Consider the following 20,674-nt stretch of genomic DNA (forward strand, 5'->3'; position numbering starts at 1 on the left):
TGTGGAAATAGCAAATGCCTACTTCTAAGTATTCCAGTGTGATAAGTGCCAAATAGGGGGTATTTTCTATTCTGGTGACATGTGAACCCAAAATTTTCTGACATTTTCACTTCAGTCTTTATTGTTTCTCATTCTAAGAATTATTAAATTGTTAAAAATAGTCAATAAAATTAGCTATCAGTTACAAGTGTTAGTAAAATTTAACAGTTACTGCTACCCATACTGTATTGAACTGGGACAGCTCTATCACATTAGCAAAACTTTTTGTTTTAGTGGCTTTGAATCAAATGTGTATGGAATTACTACTTCAGCTTGTGTTGTTTTTTACATATTTGTCTTTATGAAGTGCTTCTAATTTTATCCTAAGATTGTTGAGACTGACAAAATAGAGATATAGTTTGGCTGAAACTATTTCCTTCTTTAATTGTATTGTGACTCTTGGAAAAGTTAACTATGATGACTCTCAAATTCCATGAGAAAGAAGTGAATCTGACTTTCCTCTGCAAAATTACCACATATATAAAGACTTAAGTGCCTGATCTAGGAAACACATTATGAGTTATCTAAAGAAGTATTTTCTTACACAGTGGAATCTGAGTATCACTATTCTTAATATATCTAATAAGTTTATATTACTGCACCCAGTTTAAACTTCTTCCAAGCTGATTCACTGGATCTAAAAAATGTTATTTTTCACTTTACAATCAGTGAAATATCTCTTTAGTATTAAGCAAAAAGATCATAAAATCCCAACTTAATCATATCCTTGATCATAAAATGATAACTTCTTTCCCAAGCCATGAGGTGTTTCAATATATAAGTTTTAACATCAGTTTCCTAATGCAAAGCCCTATCAATATACTTACCTTTGGTTTATCTAAGAGTATACTTTCATTCAGTGTCTCACTAAGCAAACAGCTATAATTTCTCTGTTCATTTGTACATTGATAACTATCTTTATCTTTAATCATAAGTATACAGAAAGCAAGATAACTCACTTATTTAGTGAAACACAACATTATGTGCAAAAGGGCCTTCAGTAAATATTTATTATCTTTAGTAAATATTCCTAGAATCAGTCAGAGAAAAGGATATCCATTTTTCCAAAAGTAAGCTAAATAACATCTCAATTGTCACTAAATATATATTTGAATCAGTTTCCTTAATTAAAATTTCATTAAAGTTTTTGGCCAAAATCACATCACATTGTGGGTTATGAAACACAAAATGATTCACAAATGAATAAAAACAAAAGGGAGACAATTTGCAAAAGTACCATGAAACATAAACTGGGGGGGGGGGATAATTTGTATTTGAGATCCTCTTAAGACTCTACCTTGGCAGTTGTGAAATAATAGAAAATATATATATAGGTATCTGCTCCTGGTTGCTGGCACAGAGCTCCTAAAACCCTCATAATTTCCTAAGTGGTAAGAGCACTAGGAGCATCTTTTGCTCTAATATTTGCTCTTTGATCCCATTTCCTGACACAGAATTCCTAAATCCCTTGTAATTTCCTGGGTGATAGCAGTGTCTTTGGTTCTACTGAGCTGACTCTTAGTGGGCTCCTGGATGGAGGCTGGTCATGAGAAAGATGAAGCCATGATTAGAAGCTTGAATTTCCAGTGCCACCCCACATTCTCCAAAAAGAGGAAAAGGCCTGGAAATGCAGTTAATGATGAACATGCCTACGAGATAAAGCCTCCACAAAAAGCCCAAAAATATGTGGTTCAAGGAGCTTCCAAATCCAAGGGGAAGGAGGTCATGAGAACCTCTGATTTGAAGCGAAGTCAGACAGAAGTTGTGGGTAACCTTGGGACCTACTACTTGCAATTGGTATCTGAAAGTGGGAGCGGTCTTGTAGGAATGAGCCCTTAACCTATGAGATCTGATGTATCTCTAGATGGACAACTGTCCAAGCTGAGTTAAACTGTACACCAGCTGATGTCTAAAGAATTTCTTACTGTGGGCAATAAAAAACCCATACCTCTGGTGAGCACAGAAGTACGAGAGTAAAGGAGAAACACAGGATTTCCTAAAACAGTAAATAATACAATAATTCTAATAAAAAACTAATAACCAATACTCACTACCAATCTCAAGAAAAAGATACTTAGAGCCCCAAAATGGCCATAATTAACAGATTTCGTAGAGCATATGAAAGTAGCATTGTAAGTGGTGAGGCAGTACAGGTTAGCAAAATAGTTTTAAGACTTGTTATGGTCATGACTCCTTTTTTCCCACTCTACTTCTATTCCACTAATCTCCCTGTTACTTTTAAGAGCTAGATTGCAACCCAGAATATGCTCTCTATTAGTAAGAATAGGAATCCTGGTTCGTCTATGTGTTAGCTTGGTAAATGGTTAAACTTCAGTTTTCTTCTATGTCAAATGGAAATAACTAACCTAAATAACAAATTACTGTGAGATTTAAATGAAATAATGTATTTGAATGTTCCTTAGCTTAGTGCTTGGTTAATAAGTATTAAAGGTTCACTTAAAAACATAAATACATAAAAACATAGGCTTTCTCATTACTGTGGAAAACCAAAAAATAGGACAAAGATTGAAACAGAAAAAACCAGGTAAGTTTTCTAATATAAGAAATGCAAAGTATTGCAGTGCCTGGGTGGCTCAGTTGGTTAAGCGTCTGTCTTCAGGTCCTGGGATTGAGCCCCACGTCAGGCTCCCTGCTCAGTGGGGAGTCTGCTTCTCCCTCTGTCCCCTTCCCCCACTTGTGCTCTCTCTGTCTCTCTCAAATAAATAAAATCTTTTTTTTTAAACCTTTTTTTTTCAAATAAATAAAATCTTAAAAAAAAAAAAGAAAGAAAGAGAAAGAAATGTAAAATATTTATAATAACCATAATCATTATCTCTGGCATTTTCCATTTATATAATCATCATCATCATCTCTACTATGTGCCAGACAATATGCTTGGCACTTTATAGTACGTTATCACTGTATTTTTACAACAATTCATTAATAAGATACTTAATACCATTTTCCAACAAGGAAATAAAATCCTGACTAGTTTGTAAATTAAATATAGGGAGAGATCTTATCTGTTTAATTCATAATCACCTACCAGATGGCCTGGTTGATAGTAGGCACTCAGACACATGTATTAGATATATGGATAGATGATAAAGGGAAACTCAAAATAGTTACTTGCTGAGATAACACAGCAAATAGTGATATCTGGATTTAAACCTAAGTCTGGCTCACTCCCAAGCCATGCCTTTATTTAGTATGTCTGAATTGCAGAAAGTCCTCATCAAATAAATGGATTAATAGGAATGACTAAATAAAACAAGAGCATTACGTAAAGCCGAAATTCAATGAATTCAATAAATGGAATCTAAAGTAGTCTCAAAAAAATTTAGCAAATGGTACAGTGAGTAGAAATGCTGAAGAAAGACTTAATGGATAAAAGAACACAAGGGGGTGACCCTGGTATCATGAAGGGCAAGGGGCCTAGCAAAGATCCTTCTAGGTAAACGGTATAGAGTGTGATTCTGGTCTGAAGTATATGAAAAGCCCAAAAGAAGACAGCAACAAAGGGTTAACATAATGGATCCAACAATGTTTTACAGAAATAGCACGGAGTTGGAAGGAAGAAACTCCAGTTGCAACTACAGAGATGAGAGAAGATTGTGACCTATTCTAAAACTGTCAATGTGTTAAGAGAAGTTAAAAGAAAACTGCAAAGGGGAAAGCGCCCAAATTAGAAGTGGGCCAAATTTATAAGCTCAGAAAAAACATATCAACCATTTCTAAATGGCTGTTTATTTCTTTTTTAAGATTTTTTTATTTGAGAGAGAGCGGTCATGTGTGTGCACACAAGCAGTGTGAAAAGCAGAGAGAGGGTGAGAGGGAATCTCAAGCAGACTCCACACAGAGCATGGAGCCCAACACAGGGCTCAATCTCACAACCCTGAGATCACAACCTGAACCAAAATAAAAAGTCGGATGCTTAACCAACTGAGCCACCCAGATGCCCCTAAATTGCTGTTTATTCCTAACTGGGGCTGTTTATTCCTACTTGGGGCAGCTAACCATATACATACAGTTAAGTATAGTTGCAGGAAAATGCAATACATATAAACACAAGTAATATAAAGGCATGACCTCCATGGACATAGCAATGAGCCATTAAAACCACAGCATCTTTTGGAAAGAATAAAGAACTGAATGGAAGGGGACAGTTTAGGACAAAAACTTTATAAGGGATCATGAGGATATACTGAGAGGCTGGACAATAGCCCATACACAGAGTTCTGTAAATTAGTGATGAACATTCCTAAACTATTTTCTTGGGGGAAGGACAAAAAAAAAAAAAAAAAAAAGACTCCTAAACTTTCTTGATTCTTCTTCCTGTACATTTTACTTGGATGAGTAATCTAAGCTATCATCTTATAAAATTTTAGACACTTTTGTCCAAAGCTACTTAAGTCTCTGTTTTTAGTCTCTCTAAAGAGACTAAAGTCCCCCAGTAATAGCTGATTGCTCTAGTCTTTTAAAACGAAACAATAAGTCAGCAAAGTTTCAGAACATCTTAGCACTGACAAAAACACCCAACAAAATAAACTATTCCCAGAAAAGCCTGAAAGGAGACAAAGCTGACAGATACTGCTACCTATTGATTTGCTTACATATTGAAACACTTACCTAAGCAGTTTATGCCCATTTGTTGTGGCAACTTCAGCAAGGCTTGTTAGAATCTTTAGGTACTGGCTTTCACTTTGCTGAGACAAATGCTCCAGAACTTGCCGTAACTAAATTTTTTACAAATAAAAAAATGTGATTGTACAATAATCCATTAAACTTTATCAAGAAATTAAGTACCTATTAGTTTAAAAAGTATCCCAAAGCCAATTAGCTGAAATCAAGTCCTTTACAGTTATTTTGCCTTGCATAAATTCAAAAGCTAATATAGAGATATCATAAAATCTTTTCAAAATCACCCAGTAAATAAGCAATAAAAATATAAATAGATAGATAGAAATCACGAAGTTCATTTACAGAAATTTAATTCCAAATTTCTAAAATATAAAAGAAGTTTAAACTCTGCAATTTTTCTGAGGAAAGCTATTGTAAATATGGAGCTCAATAAACTAGTGACTACCATTGATACTATGATATTCCCCCTTAGATTATTTCCTTCTACCTACGGGGAAAATTCCATTTTAAGCAAAAACCAAAGACTCAGGGGCACCTGGGTGGTTCAGTTGGTTAAGCATCTGACCCTTGGTTTCGGCTCAGGTCATGATCTCAGGGTTGTGGGACTGAGCCCCAGGTTGGCTCTGGGCTCAGTGAGGAGTCTGCTTGAGATTCTTCCCCTCACCCTCTCCCCCTGCCCCTTCCCCCGCCCATGTGTGTGCTCTCACATACATACATACATACATACGTAAAATCTTTAAAAACAAAACAAAACAAAGACCCAGAGGGCAGAAGGCTCATAGGGCTAAACATTAACACAAAGTTTATTAGTATATAATTCATATTTTCCTAATATGCAGATAAGCAAATTTGAATCATTAAAACATTGTAATAATAAAATTACTAAGCACATTTTAAAATGCCATATATGCTAAGCATGAACAAAGCTTGTTCATTTATAAGCCACTAGCACAATTACATTACCATGTTTTCTCGGAGATCTTCATTCTGTGTCATTTGAATAATTGTCTGGAAAAGCCTAGGGTGATACTGAATTAATACTTCACAAGTCTCTCCATAGCCACCCTAAAAAAAAAGAAAAAGAAAAGAAAGATTTAAAATTACCTAGGTTTAAAAACTCGTTCCCAATGGAAAACTTACTTCCTCTACACACCAGTCTGACACTAAATGTGTGGGGTTTCCACACCGAGCAATTCTCCAACTGTCTGTGGACACCAACTAAGTGTCATACAATTTAATTCAATTTTGACACTAACTACCCAGAGGAAAAGAAGTGATTTTACCAGTCTCGGTTTCTATTATAAAGTAAAGGGCTAAGAATATACATTAACAACATACCTGTACACATAAATCCAGAGGCGTTACTCCATTTTTATCTGACAGATACTTAGCTCCTCGTAACAGAAGAATCTGTGCTGTGTCTCTCTGACCATGACTGTACAAAAGTAAAACCATGTTAAAAAATAATCTTTTTAATTTAAAGTCTTTCTCTATGAATTATGGGCAGTCAATATGAATCAACAGAAGACTAACAATTTTTTAAAATTGAAAGAAAGATCTGAATTACATCCTCAACATCCAGGAAAACATTTTCCAATGTTAAATCACACCTTCACTATGTAGATAAGAAACTGACCTATTAAATCTTAGAATTGAACTTAGGACACATTACCTACAATAAATCATAATATTCTGGGATAAGCAGCTACTACTCAGGCTTAATGCTCCCTTTTTTTCTTTCAATCATCCCCTTCTCAACTTTAGCCTGACCCTCTTTCTACCACACCCATTCAAGTCTCTAGACTTCTTAGTCAAAAAAAAACCCCCTCCAATATTCAAAATAAGAATATATTTTATGTCACTTTAATACTTGGCAAAAAAATAAAAAGGAAGGAAGGAGAAAATACAAATATCAAAATAAGAAAATGGGGGAAGGGTAAGGACTAATTACCCAAAAATCCTATCCAGCTTTCAACCTTCATTTTATCACCCTGCTCAGTTTGTCTTCTGTTGACAGCTAATTAATCTGATCTAGAATGAACAATGCTCTTACCTACATGCCCATTCTCTATTTGTTCCCTTTCTAGTAGGAGTAAAATTAGTAACCACCATTCTTTCAGCTAGGAGGAAGCTAATTTGGGGACAGCAGCCACTAGACTCTAGGTCTCATTATTCAGTGAGCTAATCTGATCCTAGATACTCTAGGCAATAAAGAAATAAATTTACGATGCACAGATACTACAGTTTAAAGCTAATTATACAAAACACCCAAGGAAGTCATATGGTTTGGAAGAGTATCTGATCAAAAATTTCTATTTTGTAGATGATAAAAGCTACTAACTCAAGCACAGGTGAAACTAGAACTCAGATCCCTGTCTTCCATACCAAGACTCTTTCTACAATACCCTTACACCCAAAACGGTATGTCATTTCCCAAAGAGAAAGACATACAGATTTCTCAGAAAGTTAAAAAAAAACAATCCTACTCATTCCTTTCCACAAAATGACACTGCATAAAGTAATTTATAACCAAATGGCATTAAACAATTTAAAATTTTTTAATTTAAAAATTTTAAAAGTTAGTAAAACCCTACTACGAATGTGATGGCAGATATTACAGATCTATCACTCCCTCAATACTCTATTGTAATACTGATTACTTAGCTTTATACAAGTATCAAGAGGCTAAAACCATGACTTGAGAAAACCACAGAGTTACTCAAGATCAACAGTTACATAACAGAGCAGAACTTGAATCTAGGTCAGTCTGATTCCAAAATCCTTCACCTATATATTATTCCACCAAGACAAACAAACATAGAGTTTGCCCTCAAAGAGTAAACAATTTAGTACTCAAGAGAGTACTGTATAAGGTGCACGGGGATATATGCTATATACGTTGAGGATCACACACAATGGACAGACAAGACCACCATGTACACCTGGGGCATTGCTGAATATATGTGGTTTTTAAAAAGTCTCCAAATAATTTTATTTATCATATATAGCAAAAAGGATAATCAGCATGAAGGAAAAAGAATACTATTTTGACATTTTTAGGAAACTGGAGCAATCTCTACAACTACATTAAAATCTCATCTACGATCAGGTAACATTTCATTTCAAAAATAAATTAAAAGCAAGAAACAAGAGCTAAATAATATAGAAAATCTGCATAACCCGATTAGGGTTTCAAGCGCCTCACCCACAATATTGCATGACGTTAAGACTAAGCTATAACGAACTGCTCAGAGTGTTGCATAAAAGATTTTTTAGTTCAAATAACTGCAAAAATTTGCTCAATGAACATGTATTCTTTGCAATTCAATTCTTTTTTTTTTATATTGAGATAATAGTCCCTTCAAGGAAATGCCAATGAATTTTGTGGAAACTAAGTTGGCAACGATTTAATAAGAAAGCTATAGTACTTCGAAACACACTCAGAGGTGATTTTTCATGCACTTTCAGTTTACAAATTTTAGGCTTTCAAGCAATATGATCTGAAAACTTGGCTAAAGTGCATACAGTACAAATACTGCAATATTTTTTGGAACAACTTATAAAACAAAGAGACCATATTTTCTACTGGTCTTTCCTATCCTAAAGTTTACAATTTTGAGTCTTTGGCCTGTTCTATATGACTTTGATTGTGAATTCCACTAATTGAAAGGAGCTGCTTGGCAGTAGCTACAAACCCATGTCCAGAATCATACCTTTTTCTATTTCTCTATAGCAAACGTCTACAATTACATAAACATCTTGCTAATTTACTGTATCTCTATAACTCTAACTAAACCTTGCTTTTCCTAATAGAAAAAAAGTTATCCCAGATATAGAAAATACCTGAAAATCATTATACATTCAAACCTTTACTTAAAGAACTCAATTAAGGGAATGGGAAGCGTACCACTGAACATGAAATCTACCTAGCAATTTAAGGACTTGAGGCATTTGTAAATACTACATAAAAGTCCTAGGGATGCCTGGGTGGTGCAGTTGTCTAAGCGACCAACTATTGGTTTGGCTCAGGTCATGATCTCAGGGTTGTGGGATCAAGCCCTGTATCAGGTTCCCTGCTCAGTGGGGAGTCTGCTTCTCCCTCTCCCCCTGCTCATGCTCTCTTTCTCTCTCTCAAATAAATAAAATTTTAAAAAATAAATAAAAAGCTCTCTGTCCCTTTTCCTCTGCCCCTCCCCTCCATGCACTCATACTCTTGTTCTAAAAGAAATAAACCAATCTTAAAAAAAAAAAAAAAAGTCCTAAAAATAGGGGCACCTAGGTCGCTCTGTCAGTTAAATGTCTGATTCTTGATATCAGCTCAGGTCATGACCTCAGGATTGTGAGATCAACCCCCATGTCAGGCTCCATGCTGGGCTTAGAGCCTGCTTAAGATTCTCTCTCTCCTGGGCACCTGGGCGGCTCAGTCGGTTAAGTGTCTGCCTTTGGCTTACATCATGATCCCAGGTCCTGAGATAGAGTCCCATGTCCTGGGATAGAGTCCCATGTTAGGCTCCCTGCTCAGCAGGGAGTCTGCTTCTCCCTCTCCCTGTCTCCCTCCTTAAAAAAAGTCCTAAAAACAAGAGTGCCTAATAATCAGGGTGGAATGGGTGGGGGGAATCATTATGTGCCTATAGTATATGCATAAAAGAAAGTTAATGAATTATGTCTTCATTACCTAGAGGAAAAAAGTGGCTGAGAAATAGTTCCCATCATAATTTTAGGTCAAACTGAATTTGAAAATGACTCATTCACAGAAGCACTACATAATTAAATATGGCTCAGAATTAGAACATAAGTAACACAAAGAAAAAAAAAGAAAAGGTCTGTACGGTGAAAGAAGAATCCTATTGCTTAAAATGAAAATCTTGTACAGCAATAAAACTGAATGAGGACAACTATACTTTGTGCTCACTGAGGAGTGAAGAAGTGTGCTACAGTTCGGTAGGCACTAAGTAAGTGCAAAATACTCTGCCAGATGCTTGCTATAAGCCATCTCACTTAATTCTCACTATAGTCCCACAAGCCAGAGAGAAGCATCTCCATTTCGCAAACAAAGGAACAAAAGCTTCAGAGGTCAAGAAACGTGACTGAAGTTACATAGCTTTGGGGCTGAGATTTAAACCCTGCTTCCAAGGCTCCTTCTCCTATATATCTCAATACTTTTCGAATGTAATTTAAAAATTTTTAAAAAGCGTATGATGATATATCTTAACACCTCTCAACCAATAAAAACTTTCATTAAGTTTTTTTTAAATTTAATTTGTCTATAGGGTCAACTTGTTCTGTTTCCCACATTCCTTTCCCTTTTCATTTATAAGAGAGAATACACTGGGAATAATTTATATGTTTAATGTATACTTATATTTAGATATCACAAATAAAAGTATGCCTACAACAAATACCATATGATTTCACTCATATGTGGAATTTAAGAAACAATACAGACGAACATATGGCGGGTGGGGGGTGGAGAGAAAGGAAAAGAAACCATAAGAGACTTAAAGATAGAGAACAAACAGGGTGGATGGAGGGAGGTGGGTGGAGTATGGGCTAGATGGGTAATGGGTATTAAGGAGGGCACTTGTGTTGAGCACTGGGTGTTGTATGTAAATGATGAATCACTGAATTCTACTCCTGAAATCAATATTGCACTGTATGTTAACCAACTAGAATTTAAATAAAAATTTAAAGAAAAAAAAAGTCTGCCTACAAATGAACCATGTTCCATATCTATGATCCTGCTACAATGATAAATTTCATTTCTTGTTTCAATTTTAATCAGACTTGCCTAACTACCTCTGTTCAAGGAAATCTAATATTTGCTAGAATAAAAGTTAATGATGGGAGGGGCACTTGGCTGGCTAAGTCGGTGGAGCATGCGACTCTTGATCTTGGGGTTGTGAATTCGAGCCCCACACTGGGTGTGGAGATTACTTTAAAAAAAAAATCTTTAAAAAATTAAAGAAATAAAAGTTAATGACGGGAATATAAAACTAATAGAAAGTACTTCTAAAAAACTCTTTTACTCAGAAAGTACTTCTAAAAGTACTCTATGCTCAGACTAACTATAAGAATATCCACGTTCTGCACAACACTAACATGCCTATATTTAACTATTATACATGCTGTTATTTTATAGAAGATTCTTCTCAAACATGTATTTACACCAATTCATTCATTCAAAACATTCACTTGGCATCTAAATGCAAAGCACTGTAACTACACATTGCATATAAAATGGTAAATAAAATTCTTGCTTTTATTGAGCTTTCAGTCTAATAGGAGAGATACGCTATAAACAAGTAAATAAACAATTACAAAATACAAAGTGCTATAAAAGAAATAACTGTGGGGCGCCTGGGTGGCTCAGTCGGTTAAGTGTCTGACTCTTTATCTTAATTTCAGGGTCATGAGGTCAAGCCCCATGCTAGGCCCCATGCTGGGCGTGGAGACCACTTTAAAAAAAAAAAAAAAAGAAATGACTGTGATGCTGTGAAAGAAAATTTGAGGAGAGGCCTACTCAGACTGGTCAGGAATTGCCTTCCTAAAAAGTAACAGTTAAGTGGTAACATAAAGAAAGAGTCAGCCACATAAAAAGCCAACTTAAGAGCATTTCAGGGAAAACAAACAGTATGCAGAAAAGCCTGCTGGAAAGAGTCCCTTGCATTTGGTGAACTCAGAGAGAGCTGACATGACAGAAGCATAGTGAGCTAAGCTGGGGTCAGACCATGCAGGTCTCACAGGCAAAGGCAGAGTATGCATTTTATTTGATGCAACAGAGGCCTGAGAAATTTTAAATACAAAGTTTAAACAAAAAGTGACAAAAGCTGATTTTTTTTAAAGATTTATTTTGAGGTGGGGGAGAGTGACAAGAGGCAGAGAGAGAGAGAAAGAATCGCATGCGGACTCTGTGCTGAGCTCGATCCCACAACCATGAGACCATGACCTGAACTGAAATCAAGACGCTCAACTGGCTGAGTCACTCAAGCACCCCAACTGAATTCATTGTTTTAAAAGATCACTCTGGCTCCTGAGGAAAGGACAGATGAGAGACAAACAACAGAGAAATCAGAGAGACCAGTTAAGAGACGACTGCACTTTAGACAAGCACTAACAACGTTAACTAAGGTCACTTCAGTGAGTTGGAGAGAAGTTAAGAGATTCAGAATATATTCTGAAGGTGGAATTTAGAGAACTTACTAATAAATTCCAAGTTCAGGGTCAGAGAGAGAGAAAGAGAAATAAAAAAATAATTATCTAGTTTCTGGTATAAACAACTGAAAGGGTAACAGTTCCAATGACTGAGATGAGAAAAGGTAAATGAAAAGCTTGAAAAGGAAAATCAGAAGCTCTGTTTTGGACATGTTGACATCTGAGATTCTATTAGACTTGCAAGTGATGATGTAAATCAGGCAGGTGGCCATTCAAATTTGAAGCTTCAAAGAAAGGACTGATCTAGAGATAACCCCTTAAGATAGGATATGATTTCAGGGACTCAAACAATGACATTATTCATAAATTCAGGACGCCATGGAAAGAACTGGTTTTCTAGCCAAGCAACCAAACGTAAGTATAATTTAAGAAAATGGCTGGATTCAGATAGCATATAGAAGTCCAGCAATCCAAAAGCCCTTGTATTCTAACTCAAGGTTGTTCAATGATGATTTGAAGCAGTCTAATAAAAGTAACATCAGAGACCCTAAAGAGAAGCTAAGCAAGAACAAAAGTGGGTCTTTAAGTCTAAAACAAACCTCCAGGAAAATAATATACAACAGAAAAAAAGGATAAGAAAAGAGGAGCTTTCTGGAGAACTCCGTATCTGCATTTAAGAGCCTAAATAAATATTACACTTCATATAATTCAAACCAAAGATAAGAAACACTGGTTTACTGTAAACTGCTTCTAACTGCAAACTATATTTATATAACATAGTATGTATGTATTTATGTGGGGTATGTATGGGGTAGAGTATGTGTATAATTGTTACGTTGTTAGCTCCTTATGGACTTAGATTTATTTATTACTGCATCACTAATGCCATAATACACACCGAATGCTAACTAAATGTTTGCTTATTACATGAATGAACCAACGAACAAAATGTTTGCTTCAAGAAAATGAACCAAGACAGAAGTACAAAAATAATGCATAATTTAATATCTAACAAGACAAATTCAAAGATGTGTTTTTTTTGAAGTTACAAATCCAAAGAAAGCAAAGACATGGCTCTGGTCCAAGACACACTTTAATAGCTCATCCTTCTGGAACTGACCTAGTATTTAACAAAGAAAACTATGGAAATTACTCGATTACAGACACGTCTTTTTTCATTAATAAATCCATTAATGGGAGCATCTGAAAATATAAAATATCCTACCTGCAAGCAAAGTACAGTGGAGTGGCTCCAGATACATTTGGCCTGTTAATATCAGCACCACTGTCTAGCAAGCACTGCACTGTCTGGAGAGAAAAGAAACAATTAAAAAGTAAAGCCAGAGAAGTCAAACAAAGACACAATTATCACAATTTAAATAGATATAAGGAATGCTCTTGCCACTACCTGAAATTTTAAAGTAGAACAAGTGGAACATGACAATTATGATGGCTGAACTACTTCAACTTTTTGGTTAGCTCTCTTGAAGCAATATATGTGGAATTATCAATGTAATATAGCCTGTGTTAACCCGCGAAGGCTCTAGAAAATCTCTGACACATGTAGCTACCAAGGACTTGAAAAATGGCTAGAATAACTGAGGAACTTAATTTTTAATTTTATTTTATAATAATTAAGTTTAAATAGCCACATACGACTAGTAAAGTTGACAGCGCTACTCTAGATATTTGAATTTAGGAACCAGAATTTTTGCCTCTAAAAACAAAAAATAGGTACCAGAACTATCACTTTCTTAAACTCAAACATAGTTATTAAACATAATTATTAAAGCTCAAAATGTTAAAAAGCTAAGAAGTCCTTTTGCTATTAATAGTAACCAATACTGATTCAGTTTCTCTGATAGTCTGATTCATACATACTCTGTCTCCTAAGCTCTACTTCGGCAATTATCTGAGTCATACTAAGAAAAAGCAAGTTAATGTAAAATCTTAAAAACACATATTCAGTAACTAGATATAGAATGTGGCTCGCCTGAAAACCTTAAAAAAAAAAAAAAAGAATCTCTTCTGGTTTTATTCCTCTGATCTTCATTTGGGTTTCTCCTGCAAAAAGGAAGAAAACATGTAAAAACCTAAAAGTTTTTGGAATTACACTGTTTAATATTACTTCTGGACTGAACAGACATGTTCATTATTGCTGCTCTAAAACCTAGTACAAGGTCAATAAAATAATAAGACTATAAACCAACAAGGAAGAAAAAGAAAGAACACAACAGCATACTAGACAAGTCAGTAAGTTTGGGGAAAGTGGCAAGCAAGGAGAGAAATAGAAGCCGACTTAGCAGTTCAAAGGCAGCTAAGGATTAAGTGCCTGCAAACATGGATTCCAACAAACCACCAAATTCTCCCTGTAGAACACACATACAAAATACAAGAATTGGAAGTACCAGGTATCTTGGAAGATAGGAATAGTTATAAAGAGCTCTAAACAGGAATAGTAGTAAAAGCCTATAAAAGAAACAGCTGGACCTTACCAGAGGACCCTTCCTCCCCATGCCACTCTCTCACCATACAGTCTCAAAATAGTGAGGTTTATCATCTGAACAAAGTGAATAGGGAGGCTCTAGACTGACAGGCAAGATATATAGGTAAAGCAGAAATAAGGAGCCATGATGAACACAGTTAAGTGAAAACTTCCAGCCCCTACATTCCACTAGGCTCCCAGAAATCCAGTAGCCAGGCTAAACCTCAAAGGCTGGAGATTAAAAGTTTCCTCTCTGCAGACTGGCACCAGAGAAAAGTCCTACAAATACTGGCATTACAGAGTGCCATGAAATAGCCCAGTCAACCCCTACAGGACATTTGGCAATGCTGGAAGATTTTTTTTTTCATGACTGGGGAAGGGAGAGTGCAACTGGCAGCTAGTTAGTAGAGGTCAGGGATATGTCTAAACACCCTACAATCTACAGACAGCCACCATAACAAGGAATCTTCAGTCCCAAACTATCAATAGTGGCAAGACTGAGAAACCAAAGGACTCTGCAAGGCCAGTCAACAAACCCAGCCCACCTACACAATGCTTCCAGCCAACATTTTAGTGCCTCACCACTATATCCAAATGGACACACAACATTTAAGAGACAACTAACTTGACTAACTAAAAGCAGGTCTCTAACCTGAAAAACAAAATCAAAACAAACAGAAAAAGGAATTCAGAAAAATAAAGATAATAAAGGGAACGAAAGAAAAAACAACAAAATTTAGAAAAGATATTACCCTCAAACAGAAAAGAGATTACATCCATAGGACAAGAACAAGATGCTGGGAGAAAAATATTCAACAAGAAATCAAAAATATGATGGAAGAAGTAAAAATGCAACAGGAGATTAAACATTTTTTAAAGTTTATTTTTATTTATTTATTTAAGTAACCTCCACACCCAACATGGGTCTCAAACTCAGAACCCAGAGATCAAAAGTCGCATGCTTCTCTCGGAGCCAGCCAGGCAACTCCATAAATTCAACAGAAGTTTAGAAAGACAGTGTTGAAAAACTCCACAAGAAAGAAAGTAAAACAAAGAGACAAAGAAAATAGGAAGAATGGAAAAATTAGTAGATCAATCCAGGGAGACACTGTGGAAATCGAGAATAGAGAGAATGAAGGAGGTGGGAGACAAAAGGGAAGTAATTAAGAAATAATACCAAAAAATTTCCATAACTGAAAGACATGCAGTACCAGATTGAAAAAGCTCACCAACTGAGTGATGTAGTAAATTAAAAGACTTTGAACGAGGCACATCAAAGTAAAATTTCATAATACTGGGGATAGAAAATTCCAGATAAACAGAAATGGATTAGCAACAATGGAATGGATTAGCAACAATGGAATTTAATGGAATTTAAAACATTAAATGCCTTCAAAATTATAAGGTAAATTATAAGGTAAATGACTTCCAATGTAGAACTCTATAGCCAACCACATTATCATTCCAATACATGGTTTTAAATTAAAAATATGCTTAGCTATGTAAGATTTTGAAAAAAAATTACATCCAATGCACCTTTTCTCAAGAAGCTATAAACGAAAAAATACATCAAAATACAGAAGATATAGAAGCTAGATTATTGGGGATTGAACATAGGAGAAACTAAGAAATTCCCAAGTTAAAAAAATGGAACTGATATTATCTAATGTATTTGTCTTTGTAGAAAATAGTCCTAACATATTCTGTAGGAGTACATAGGAAGAATTACTGAGTCATAAAAAGAAAATTGAACAAAGCCAATTATTAACTTCAAGAAAAATAGTCACCATTGACAGAAAGTGTTATTATAATTCATTACTTGACTCAGCAGTAAACAACAGTTACCTAACTATATATACATACACCGAATCTTTTCTGTCAAAATTTACAATTTAATTTTAGAAATGGGGGAGAAGGCATGGGAAGAGGATTTAAATGAGTTAAATCCTCACTCACCAGGACAAGAAATGATTCAGTGATATCTGAAAGTTGAGAAAGAGCAACAGAAGCATATTATTTGGAAATAGCTATCAGAAGGAAAACTAAAAGAGTTGAAAATTGTTGCCTGGTGTTCATGACTGGACAAAAAAGGGTGGTTTAAGGGATTATTGTGTTTATTGCAAAGATTCTGATAAAAGCGAAATAGTTTAAGATATAGTATTCATGTATTACTACTTGAATTCACTTCTATCCCAAGAAGAATAGAAACACTGCAACATAAAATTTTATCAGATATAGAATTCCTTTAGACTGAAGACAAGTGGTCAAGCACAACTTTCAAATGTAAGAAAAATAAGCATTAGGTCATTATTTTATAAGACAAGGCCTATTTGAGCCTTTAGATCATGGCTTTCTCCTTTCTGAGTTTTGACCTAGAGGTTGTGTCTACATGGTCCAAAACAAGAATGAGATGGACAGCAGCAATAATGTTCATTAGCTATTATAAAAATTAGACAAAAAGCCGTAATTCAAAAGGCTCAGGAGAGATGAAAGCAATATATATACTGAAAATATACGTTAATACACAATTAAAACCAAGCAATCCATATAGAAGCAAAATAAATTATTATTATTACTATTATTATTATCTTAAAGACTTCTTTTTTTTTTTAAGAAATCTCTACACCTAATGTGGGACTCGAACTCACAACTGCTAGATCAAGAATTGCACGCTCTACCAACTGAGCCAGCCAGGCGTCCCAGAAGCAGAAATGAATCATTAACAAAACATACTATGCATTTAGAAAAATCATATAGTTGTTTAAAATACATAATGATATAATGAGTAACCTTAACATGTCCCTGGACACTGCGCTAATAAATTTAACACATCCTGTGAGGAAACTGATATTCTCTCTACTTTTAAAGTAGGACACTGTCAAATATTCCCCCCAGCAAAAAAAACAAGAAGAAAATTTAAAAACTATTCTCCTTTTCCTAGATAAGCTACAAGGGGGGGTCCTTCCTCCTTATAGTATAAGAAACTGCTAGGAAGGATCCTTGAAAGAAAAGCATTAAAAGGGGATTTTCATATGGCTTCAAGAAATCCTTGAGAAGAAACAACACATTTTCAACAGATTTCGTGACCTTTCAAGTGATAAAACAATATTCTTGAGTGGAAAACTAATGTGCAAAACTAATGTTTGGGTCAATCTCAAAAGTCATTTAATTGAAGGTAGTGACTAACCAAGACCACCTGTGCCCAATACACTGAAAAATTACAAAGCAAGAAATCCAAGGCAACGCTACTTTATCAATGTCAACTCTCTAAATAACACTGATCAAAGTAAAAAGGAACAGATATTCAATATTAAAATTACAAGTAAACATCTGAGTTGTGGTATTTCTACTTGCTAAAAGACAAAACAACAAAAATAGCATCTTTCTCTTTTATTAAAAATAACTGACAATATGACTTGACAGCAATGCACAAATTACTTATCCACTAAGAAAAAAGGCCAACTCACTAATCAATGACTGGTTTATATAGGTTTTTCTATAGAAACCTGTCCACCTATACCTATCAAAACTTTGAAATCTTATGTAACATCTAGTAAAAATCATTATCCAGTTGTGTTTGAAAATCACAGTAATAGAAGTATTTATTATTTGTTGAAATTTCCCAGAAGTGATTAGAGGAGAATCTAGCATTAGAATAAATAAAATTACTCTGAATCTAAAAATGCAATCCAAAATGTTCGTCTATCTACCTTGTGCCTCAAGGCTGAATCCAATGAATGTTTTTGCAAAAGCTTTCAATTAAGTTTGCATCTCTGTCCTGTAATTCTCTGGATGAAAAGCTTGAAAGCTGACTAAAAGGTATCAAGAGAGCTAACTGAATGTAGATAAGCATTGTTCCTTACCAAGCCTACAAGTCCAGAAAAACACAGTCAGTTCTATCAAAAACAGTCTATAATACCAGCATCAAAAAACACTTTTAAGTTTCAGGAGCTTAAATCTACTCTAAGCAGGGTTCAACTATCATTTTATGTTGTTTGTGAAGCTTCACATTTATCTATACAAATTTAGCAACATAAAGTTTATTCTGATAAAAATAAAATTTCTTTTTTGAGTGAAGTGAAATTAGTCCATAAACTAATCCCACTGTGTACTCTAATTTATATAAATTGTGACTAAACCATTCGACAATTCGCTAGGGTTTTTAAATCCAAGTTATTCTAGGAAAACAATAATCAACCATTTGTGGCAATTTAACACATTAACAAATCTTAAAGAACTAATAAAGAATAAAGTCACTGAAAAGTAAGTTTAGTTTATTGCCAAAAAAAACTGGAGTCAATTATATCCACATAAAATAATATTAGGTTTTACCATACTTTCTAAAAATGAGATTAAAAACCAGGTAACACACCGGTCCTAGCTTACAGCACAAGACTAAAAGAATTAAGGGTCCAGATAGTGCTCTTTGTACTTTCCTTGCAGAATCACATCATACACATTAATAATGGTAGAAGGAAGAAAGGAAGGAAGGAAGGAAGGAAGGAAGGAAGGAAGGAAGGAAGGAAGGAAGGAAACCAATACTATTATTGCTCTTAAGTGTCTTTCAAAGTGTTCACACTTTACTTAATTATGTAAACAGTAAACAGAATATACCAGAGGAGGTAGGTAAGGACAGGGAAGAAAAATTTGCCAAAGACTGTATTAGGCCAGCTGAATAATGGAACTCTGAAATGATTTTTAAAATCAATACCCCAAGACAATCCATAATTTTGCTATTGTAAAGCTAATAACAGCTGACCCAAGGAAAGTTATAAAAAATTAAATTACTAAGAAGTTGTTATGCTCATTTCTTTCATCTGATCATTTTTAAATAGAACAGAGTAGTTTAAAATCATAGTGTTATTATGGCACCTATTGGTGGCTCAGTCGGTTAAGCGTCCAACTCTTGATTTTGGCTCAGGTCATGATTTCAAGGTCGTGAGATGGAGCCCCGTGTCGGGCTCCACACTGGGCATTCAGTCTGCTTAAGATTCTCTCCCTCCCTCTCCCTCTGTCCCTCCCTCCCCACCCCCCCATCTCTCAAAAAAAAAAAAAAACCCAAAGAAACAAAACAACAACAACAAAAACCCAACCTCATAGTGCTATTATGCTGCAAGGACAAAAAACGGTCAAAATGCATTAACAGCCCAAACCACTTCCTTTCAACAAGTCCTTTATCTTGGTTTACCTCTAACAAAACCAACACATCTGTATGAAATCACGGCAAAGATTATTCAATTTCTTATTTATCACAAACTGAATTTTTCTTCTAAATCGTTTGTCTTTTAAAAAATAATGTAAATCTGAACAGCACTTCTTGTTATCAAAGCAAAAATAACAGTATTCAATTACAAATTCCACAAAGCTTTAGAGCTCTTAGCCAGTTGATCAAAATCTTTTCATGCACTCCTGAGATTTACCCTAGTGTGAGATTAGAAAGTAAATTTCAGAGGATTTATCATATCTCTTTAATTTGAAAATAAAAATACATTTTAAGATTTTTTATTTATTTGAGAGAGTGAATGAGCAGGGGAGGGGCAGAGGTAAAAGGAGCAGCACAAGCAGACTACCTGCTAAGCAGGGAGCCCAACTACACAGGGCTCGATCCCAGGACCCTGAGAGCATGACCTGAGCTGAAGTCAAATGCTTAACCGACTGAGTCACCCCGGTGCCCCCTGCCTCTGTTAAAAATATTTTTTAAATGGGGCTTCTTTCTCCCTTTAAAGTTTTCTATTTTGTAAAACATATATAATCAATATGCAAACTTTTAAGCTTTTTAAAAAATAAATCTTGAAACCGATATGCACTGCTATATGTCTACATGGAACCAAGTTTTGAAGACCTTTTAATGAATTTATGCATGAACTGACTATTTGAGACAACGAAAACGCCATTTTTACTTGCTGCTAAAATAAGTCACTAAGATACCCGACAATGCATTTTAGATTCAGTGTTCAACTTATGGAAAGATATAAAGAGTTAAAAAAAATCAATAATCCCTACCCTGTAATAATTTATCATATCATATGCTCATCCACTGAGATTTAAACATGTCCCAGGAATGTGTGTACAAGTAATTACAAGACATAGGTAATATTAGCACAACTACCAACAAAGATTTTTAGGGGTATAATTCAGCCTGGAGGCTAAAAGACCAATTTTTCAAGATTCCTTCTTACTTTAATTGAGATCAATTAAAGATCTATACAATGATTCATAAACAGTCAGTGTTAAACATACTCTTTATCTGTTCATGATCCTCACAGATAACTCTAATTGACCAACTATAATAGAATGGAATCTCACTCACCAATACAATCAACCACAAGTCAACAAGGCTTTTTGTACCCTTCCTCC

General features: G+C 35.0%; 1 protein-coding gene across 3 annotated transcripts in view; it reads right to left on the reverse strand.

Annotated features, from left to right (window-relative positions):
• Positions 1–20,674, reverse strand: part of HACE1 (HECT domain and ankyrin repeat containing E3 ubiquitin protein ligase 1) — a 103,941-nt gene that overhangs the window by 57,991 nt on the left and 25,276 nt on the right. For 2 of the 3 annotated variants that reach the window (XM_019797279.2, XM_002917046.4), the window contains 4 exons: positions 13,058–13,140; positions 6,019–6,115; positions 5,644–5,745; positions 4,669–4,775 (listed from right to left, as the gene is read on the reverse strand). In XM_019797279.2, coding sequence (XP_019652838.1) covers positions 4,669–4,775; positions 5,644–5,745; positions 6,019–6,115; positions 13,058–13,140 — 389 coding nt within the window. The remainder of the gene's footprint in view (positions 1–4,668; positions 4,776–5,643; positions 5,746–6,018; positions 6,116–13,057; positions 13,141–20,674) is intronic. The other variant, XM_019797280.2, reaches the window with a different exon arrangement.

This window comes from Ailuropoda melanoleuca, chromosome 10, assembly GCF_002007445.2.
Source record: "Ailuropoda melanoleuca isolate Jingjing chromosome 10, ASM200744v2, whole genome shotgun sequence".
NCBI lineage: Eukaryota > Metazoa > Chordata > Mammalia > Carnivora > Ursidae > Ailuropoda > Ailuropoda melanoleuca.